The 8,924-nt window shown below is 33.3% G+C and overlaps 2 protein-coding genes across 2 annotated transcripts; one reads left to right on the top strand and one right to left on the bottom strand.

Moving 5' to 3' along the window:
- Positions 1 to 219: 219 nt before the first annotated feature.
- On the top strand, positions 220 to 4,419 carry LOC144569372 (GTP binding protein). The gene is made up of 11 exons (XM_078319686.1): positions 220 to 463; positions 1,023 to 1,190; positions 1,556 to 1,679; positions 1,787 to 1,878; positions 2,100 to 2,312; positions 2,404 to 2,468; positions 2,902 to 3,018; positions 3,154 to 3,229; positions 3,322 to 3,414; positions 3,546 to 3,596; positions 4,018 to 4,419. The coding sequence occupies exons 1-11, from the start codon at positions 377 to 379 to the stop codon at positions 4,114 to 4,116; spliced, it is 1,185 nt and encodes a 394-aa protein (XP_078175812.1). The 5' UTR covers positions 220 to 376; the 3' UTR covers positions 4,117 to 4,419.
- A 1,218-nt stretch (positions 4,420 to 5,637) lies between these two features.
- On the bottom strand, positions 5,638 to 8,012 carry PSBR (photosystem II subunit R). The gene is made up of 5 exons (XM_078319685.1): positions 7,594 to 8,012; positions 6,596 to 6,648; positions 6,426 to 6,481; positions 6,270 to 6,322; positions 5,638 to 5,967 (listed from the first exon to the last, which is right to left on the bottom strand). Exons 1-5 carry the CDS (start codon positions 7,733 to 7,735, stop codon positions 5,873 to 5,875), a joined length of 399 nt encoding a protein of 132 aa, XP_078175811.1. The 5' UTR covers positions 7,736 to 8,012; the 3' UTR covers positions 5,638 to 5,872.
- Positions 8,013 to 8,924: the final 912 nt, after the last annotated feature.

The following is an 8,924-nucleotide window of genomic DNA, read 5'->3' as shown; positions in this document are numbered from 1 at the left end:
AAAAAAAAAACAATATTTAAAAAAAATGCATACGTTTAGATGTTTTATACATCATGCATTCAGAAAGTAAAATTTGATCCCAGTCGTAAAAAAAGAAAAGAAAACGAACATATCATTTGACATGCATTAAAAATCAGGATAGACAGAACGAAAATGGACTTGAGACGCGATTCCTCGTGTTTCAAGGGATAAACATGTAAATTTTTAAAGGGTTCTTTTAATAAAATCCTCATCAAGTGCCACATTCCACAAGTTTCTCTTCTTCAAGTCGATAATTTGGCGTGGAATCTAAACCCTAAAAGCGAGTGCAAGATCTTTGCGCTCTAAACCCTAGAAATTTACTAATCCAGTAACTGGTACCAATCCTTGATAAGATATGCCACCCAAGGCCTCCAAATCCAAGGAAGCGCCGACCGAGCGCCCCATCCTCGGTCGTTTCTCGTCTCATCTTAAGATTGGAATCGTGAGCTTATAGTCTTAATTTCCGGCTCGTATATATTTCCGATTTGGTTTTATTTGCATTGGTTTGATGCTAAATTTTCTGCTTTATAGCATATACACGCGCCTTTCAAAATAAAGTTGTTTTTAGTGAGATTTTTGTTGTTGTTAAGCTCATTACAAACCCTAAGTAAATTTATTAGGAGAAAGGATCTTTAGCAATTAGTATGTTCTATATAGTTGAGAGAATCGAGTTTTAGGAAAACTGTAGCTAATTGTGCATTATTTATTCAGATAATTTCAGATTATTACTTTATCTATGCATTTCAGTTGAGGACAATATGCAATCTTGTTGTAGTAATTGGCTAATGTATTGACATCCTAGTGCTCTATTCTAAATGTTGGAATGATGAGGAATTGAATTTTGCAATGTTTGTTGCCACTCTCATGTACTATTTTATGAGAACAGGAACATCTCAGTTAATTTTTCATTTGTTACTAATCTATAGATCTTGAATTATCAAATCAGTTGTTTATTCATCAAAGAAATTGACTATGAATTTGTTTATGTGACTATTTTGTAGGTTGGGCTACCAAATGTGGGAAAATCAACATTGTTTAACACACTAACAAAGCTAGCTATTCCAGCTGAGAACTTCCCATTTTGTACCATTGAACCAAATGAAGCACGGATTAATGTGCCAGATGAAAGGTTTGATTGGCTTTGTCAACTCTACAAGCCCAAGAGTGAGGTTGGTACTGCTAATCTTAATCTTTTATGTTTTACTTTTTGTGTGTTAAAATTGACATTTTATTGGAGCAATGCTCCTTCATACGAGTTTTTTTTTTTTTTTTTATCTTCATATACTATCTTTTGTTTGATTCATTTTTATGGTCCCTTTTTTATTGGGTTTTGTACGAGTGTTTTGATTCCATCCTTCTGGGCTACAGACATTATATTGTTCCAGAAACAGCAGAATCCAGTAATTGTACAAATATATACAAGTCAGGTAGAATGCCCGGATGTACTTCATACCACTTGTTGTTTAACTTTAAATACTAGATTGTTGCAGCACATATTAAGATCTCATTATTGTTGCTAAATAAATTTCTTTAGGTATCTGCATTTCTTGAAATACATGACATTGCGGGACTGGTGCGCGGGGCCCACGAGGGGCAAGGCTTAGGCAACAGCTTCCTCTCTCACATTAGGGCTGTCGATGGAATCTTTCATGTGCTGAGTAAGTTTTTCTTTTTATTTTATACCTGTGAATCTGAATATGCTGAGTTGTCGACACTCGATTATTTTCCTAACTTGTGCTAATATTCTTTTTTGTTGTTAATTCAGGGGCATTTGAAGATCCAGAGATTATCCATGTGGATGATATAGTGGACCCTGTTAGGGATTTAGAGACCATCACTGAAGAGCTAAGACTCAAGGTTTTTTATGTTGTTAATTTTTGAACTTTGATCCTGGTACCACAAGTAGTAGTTTTTCTGCAAAATATCAATGTGAAAGAAATCTGCAAACCACCGCTTGGACATGCAATTAACACTGTCATTTTACTTATTTGAGATTGTGTTAAATGAATTATGATGTTTGACTTCTCTGTCTAATATCACCCTACTTTTATCACTTCTTTTAATTCACCTTTCACAAGGATTTGGAGTATATGCAAAATAAGGTAGAGGATTTAGAGAAGGCTATGAAGAGGAGCAATGACAAACAACTCAAAATTGAGCACGACTTGTGCCTTCGGGTAAAAACATGGTTACAAGATGGGAAAGATGTAAGGCTTGGAGAGTGGAAGGCAGCAGATGTTGAAATACTTAATACATTACAACTACTCTCAGCCAAACCTGTGGTCTACCTTGTATGTTTGTCAATAGTTGATTTTTATCAAAAACTTGTAGTTTAATTTTTGTGAAACTTCTCTATAATGTTGTATTATTTGTCTCTTTCAGGTTAACATGACTGAGAAAGATTACCAAAGAAAGAAAAACAAGTTCTTGCCCAAAATCCACGCTTGGTATCAATCTCTTTGTTCATTGTTATTTTTTTGTTTCTCGTTATCTCATATTTGCAACTGGATCCGAAATTCACAGGTTAATTGAACCCTGCCTAAGATGAAGTTGTAATAAACGACTAAATTGCTACTGGCATTTCTTCCTTACTAGTTATTTTAGAACCAAGTCATAACTTCATAAAATTAAGTCTTTAAAATCCTTCTGCTAAATTTTTCTTAATTTGAACTTATGGAAGAATTGACTATTTGAAATAGGAGCTAAGTTGTTGACATCTCACTATTTAAGGGTTTGGTTGAGAAACAAGAATGCGCAAGCATGTATATAATATGAGTAATCTGTATAATATGTACAATAGGCATTTAAGTGAGGTTGTTTACAAGGTTCGGTATAATTATTTGAGAAATCTGTATTAATGTTAATATTAATAATGAAAAGGGTTCAAGAACATGGAGGGGATACAATTATACCTTTTAGTTGTGCATTGGAAAAAATGCTTGTTGATATGCCAGAGGATGAAGCTGCCAAATACTGTCAGCAGAACAATATACAAAGGTGCTATGCTTATTTATTTGTTTTATGTTTTTACCACATGGTCACATTTCATAAAAAAATATATATATTGTTTCCCATCTTAATAATAATTTGAAATTTATGGTGCATTTTTTAATTGATATATGTCTTATTTAGTGCTATAACAAAGATTGTTAAGACTGGATTCGCCACAATTAATCTTATATATTTCTTCACTGCTGGCCCTGATGAGGTACTACGTTTGTTCTTGTGTTTACTGCTTACATAATTTTGTTATAGATATAGGTGCTAATGCATTATATTTGTTTGTTGAATTAAAACTAGGTCAAATGCTGGCAGATAAGGAAGCAAACAAAGGCACCTCAAGCGGCTGGTGCAATTCACACAGATTTTGAAAGAGGCTTTATTTGTGCTGAGGTAATGTTCTCTCTCTCCATCCATCCATCTCTCCCTCCCTCCTTCCTACTTTTGCAGTACCCTTTAGTGCCATTTTGCAACCTTTTGTTCTTAATTTTGTTAACAGTTAGTTTTGAACCTCAATGTATCAGGTTATGAAATTTGATGATTTGAAGGAACTGGGTAGTGAATCAGCAGTGAAGGTATTCTGCTACTATGTAGTCGTTTTTATTCACTAGTAACACACTATGTTAAGACCCATCATGTTTTGATGTTTTGCCAATAGTACGAGCTTTCTAGCTTGTTTGATGGCACCTTTTTGTGTTAAATACGCCACAACTCAATTGGAAAATATTTTGTTGATATGATATAAAAAGCAGGGGGTAATAACTGCGGTCTACTTATGGTAATTAGTAATTCCAAATAAATTAAACAAATGTTGGATGCTAGTTGCTAATCTAAGTTGTGCTCGGTATGATTTTTGTAATTCAGTGAAATGCTGATTTTATGTGAAAAGTTTATTCTTCTTTTGTACCCAAGTTATTGGTGAAAAAAAGCTTTATGCCACCTACTAGATCCAGGCATTGTATGAATTATTTCTTTATATTGGTTATCTAATTATAGGCGGCTGGGAAATACAGACAGGAAGGGAAGACGTATGTTGTACAGGATGGAGACATTATCTTCTTCAAGTTTAATGTTTCCGGCGGCGGCAAGAAATGATCCTTGAAGATCAAATCAGTTGATTTTAGTACAACAGATTTTGAAATTACAAATCCTTCTTCTTTCTTAAGGATTTTCTGACTTTAAAACGTAGGTGTTATATTAATGAGGCATGAAATGTTCAACGACTTGTATTACATGCTAAAATTACTCGTTGTGTGGTTTTGTTATGTGTGGACTTGTATTACATGCTCATTGTTTTAGTAATCGGTGATTTTTTTTTGTCATCGATCTGGTGTTTTGTTATTTTAATGTGCTGTGCTCTTTTGCTTGAAATAATAAAAAATATAAAGTTTAATCAAACTGTCTTTTTAGTTTCCTTATATCTTGTCATGCAAGTTCGTTACTGAGGGTTCAGATGATTTGAGACACCGCATATTATGCTTTGGTTTCAATGTATATAAACATGGAATTTGTCAATATTGAAATGCAAGGCCCTTTATCATTGACGTGTGTCATGGATTTCAATCTAGATGATAAAAGATATGCTGATACGAATTAATCTCGTAGCCGGATAAGTCGATTTAATTAATCATCTATTTTCCGAACCGAATGTACTTTGATTCTTTATTAGTGTTTCCTTATCGAAATTTATGAAATTAATAAAATGCTAAAAGTTAATTTATGAAATTAATAAAATACTAAAAGTTGATATGATTGCAAGAAGGCCTAGGGATGTAAACGGAACAGATTCGGAGCGGAAAATGCTAATACCATATCAGTATCCGTCTTTCAATGAACGGATATGGATGGTAAACGGATATCAAAATTTAAAATCAAATTCGTCTAAAATGAATACAAATACGGAGCGAATAATCTATGAATACGGATTTAAATGTGGATACGAAACGAATAATTGAGTTCTACATTTTAAGGATACAAAATAGTGCATTGTTATTGTCTTGAAACAATGACAATTATATAACCAGATCGTATTATCATTTATTTCACAACCAAGACTGAAATGAATATGAGATAATTATATAACAATTTATATCTAGAGCAGTAAAGTCGGAGCCGGTTTGGAGCATTTTCGGATCCGGATAATTGCGGATACAAATACGGATATTCACCTTCATGAAACTATCCGTATCTGTATTCACAATTATCCTTATCCGTTTAATCCAGATTCTGATAATCTTTGAATACGGAGCGGATTATCCGTATCCGTTTACGCCCCTAAAGAAGGGCCTAAATCTCATATGTTTTTTCTGAGAGCCATTAAAAGTTTCAAAATGCTTCAACTTTAACATATATTATAAAAATTAGACAACTTTATTGAGATTGATAAAAATGTATAAATTAGAAAAGAAACATCTAATAATTCAAAAATATTTTAATTATATTCAGATTCGACAAATTTCCAGAACAAGTACAAAAACTGAATAATCACGTATATTACTTTTCTAATAAATTGACCAACATTAACTTCTTGTAGAGTAACTTGAAAAAAGGATATTAACTTTAAAAATCTATTTAGACACTCTTGGAATAAATTGCTTGGAATAATACGCCAAGGGGTGACTGTCACAAAATAGAAAACTATGTGATGAATATCTACATACTGTTATGTTACACATTTTCATAATTAATCAAAGATCAAAGTTTAAGTTGCTGCATGACATACAGGCAATATATTATCCTGCTATTGGAAGTACATAATAATTTCCATTTTGTCCGACGAAAAGAAGTACACATGACTAAGTACATTAATTGGATCTACAAAATATTTATATCTGTCCATGAATATTATTATTTACTGAGCCAAAGCACTGGTGCTGTACACCAGGAGAGCACCTCCGCCTAACAGACCAGCCAGAGTCACTGCCCAGATCAACAGACCAGTTGTTCCTGCACCCATGAAACCCCAAGCAATATTTGTTAAACAATTAAGTTTTTTGTTTTTCCAAATTGGCTAATTGAATAATTTTTGACATACTTTATTACTATTAATTTTTATGATGTTAATTAATTTTGAAAAAGTGACCTTAAAGTAATTTTGATATGAAAAAGTGCATAATGTGAAATGCTGAGGAAAAAATGTATAGTCCATTTTACTGTGTTCTATTTGGACCAAAACCTTATTTTCCCATAAGAAGTAATAATACAACAACCTTAAAAAAAACTAATAATACAAAAAGAGAGAGCTGTACCTCCAACATAGGTATCACCACTTTCGGACCAGGTGTCTGGGGTGTAAATTGGGCTGCAAGGGTAAATTATAAATTTTAGGATTCTTTAATCTTAAAACAGAAAGTGTTTGCAATACCTTATGGTTAGAATAAGTAACATTCTGAAGTAAAAATTACCTGTAGCCATCGACGTTAGCACCATATTTGTCAACAAACTGATAAACACCCTTTCCCTGTATCCATTTATTGTTTCATTTAGCAAATAGTCAAAACTCAAAACTCAAAATAAAAAAAATACAATAATATTTTTAATTTTTGAAATTTTCGTTGTAGGGGTGTTGGGAGACCTTAGCCTTCCTTCCAGAGGCATCCTCCTGATAGGTCGCACCACCTCCAGTCCCTGTAATAATGTTTATTTTATATATGAGTCTTCAAGTTTTGTTTAGAGTATTTGAAAATTATTGGAGATGATCCGTAGTGCAGATTTAAAGAATTATATTTGTTAAAAGTCTAACAACCAGGCCATATACAATAAGAGAATTCCCAACCATATCCATGAGTCATTAAAAGTCTTCTCATATAAATTGGATGGCTCAGATTAAAATCTCCATTTTTCTAATTCTAGGTCGTTGATCCACTATTTTTTTTAGTAAAAGTTGGAGGTCAAGCCACCCAACTATTCAATACTCTTGTAATACAACAAATGATTTTCTTTATCCGGATTTCGAACCATGGTCTCCCACATAGAGACCATATGCTTTTACCACTAGACCAAATACTAGTTCTTTTGATCCACTACTAATTGATTGTCTCATATCAGGTAGTGAGCGGTTGTTTGAAGCAGACAGCAGTGTACTTTAATATCATGAGATTCCAGTTTGTGTTATCTCCGGAACTCTTTTTTTTTTTTCCTTTTTTGTGACTTGACAATTGATATCGAGGATACAAGGGTGGCAAATCTTAAAAGAGAGTAAAGTATTTGTAGTCTGAGATTGCCAATTTCAAAGAGGGTTCGATGAACAAATTGAACATTTTCAAAAGAATTACAAGAAAAAGAAAACATGTGTGATGAAATTAGCATCATCATGGGCTGATAACATCACTAAATCATTGGCTTGTTTGAAGACAGATCCAAAACGTGACAGGACACCTATTGCTGATAGAAGGATTACGTTAGATATCCTGCTGAGTTACCTCAAAAAACCTAATCTGACATGATATATAAACGGCAAGGATGATTTTAATAATACTTTTATCACATCACAATTATATTTTTGATAAATTTTATCTCTTCACATTATCAACAGAATAATACGATGACTGCAGTAGACAAAAAGGTACCGACCGTAGGGTGTGGCAGTCTTGATCTTCTTGACACCACTGGCACGAACGACAAAGAAGGAGCGGCGGGACAAGGCCGGCAGTCCCCGGGCTTTAACTGGAGGTGATGTGCTCAAAGAGAGAGAAGAAACCATGGTGCTTGCCATTCCAACACTTTCTCTCACTAACCACAAATTACACAACACTCCTCTCTTTTGTATGAACTTGTTCTGGTTCTTGCTTGGCCTGTTTATTCAAGCCACTAGAGATTAAAGACTTTGGGTGATATGAGGTGGATAATGGTTGCTAATTTGACACGTGGCAAGGTTTGTGTGGTGGGATCAGGATATGGTGGTGAAGGCTTTATCCTTTAGAGATGTGGAGATATTGGTTTGGAAAAATGCAATGCAGTGATTATTTCTGGACAGTGGTGAAGCTTATTTTGTTTTTTGTACTCTAATTGGATTTTCACTCTGCTTGTCTATTATATTTATTTAATCCTTGGGCCTTTGTTGCTGTTCAAGGGAAGAACGCTTAAACAAAAATTTATTAGGAGAATATTTTAAAGAGCCTGGTGAGGTAACACACTAGCCCAAGTCTAAACTGGGCCGATACCATAATTTTAAGGGGGAATTTCAGTATACCCCTCAAAAACTTCAAAATTATGTTTTCTCCCTCTAAAACTTCAAAATTATGTATTCCCCCCCTCAAAACTTCCAAAACCCAATTTTTTATTAATACCCTAAAAAATAAAAAATAAAGAAAATATCAAATCTGTTCTCTAATTTGTTTTTTTTAAATGCTATGACCGCCCAAACGTGGGGCGGTCAGCTTTTTCTACCAAATTGCCCCGCGTTGGGGCAGTCAACTCTTTTTTTGGACCAAACTGTCCAAGGGCGGGACGGTCAACTACATATATATATATACACACACACATTTTTATTTTTATTTTTTAAGAGATCTTAATATTTTCAGCTAAATAATTTTGTTGAGTTTTAGTTTTCTTGTTTATGGTGTATGCCAAAAAATAAGGTATTTGATATCATCTTGAATGTAAAGAGAATAATATACGAAAGAATTATTTGTATTAATTTCTTCACTGTTTACATGCATGTACATGGAAGCATCTTCATAATCTTGCAAGATACTCTAACAAACTCCTAACAGAAATGTTAACAATCTTTGACCGTATAGTCTTAACATGTGTTGTCTCTAACAAACATGATTTTTAGTTTCTAAAAAAAAAAAATGTATGCAAAACTTTTTTAAAGTTAGATCTACAAAATAAAAAATAATTGCTTTACTTTTTTTTTTTTTTATGTATTTGTGAACGAACTCTTTGATATCAAAAGGCTC

Source organism: Carex rostrata, chromosome 18 (genome assembly GCF_964058835.1).
Source record: "Carex rostrata chromosome 18, lpCarRost1.2, whole genome shotgun sequence".
Lineage (NCBI taxonomy): Eukaryota > Viridiplantae > Streptophyta > Magnoliopsida > Poales > Cyperaceae > Carex > Carex rostrata.
Note: the sequence above shows the minus strand (reverse complement) of the source record. Positions and strands in the feature narration are given on the sequence as shown.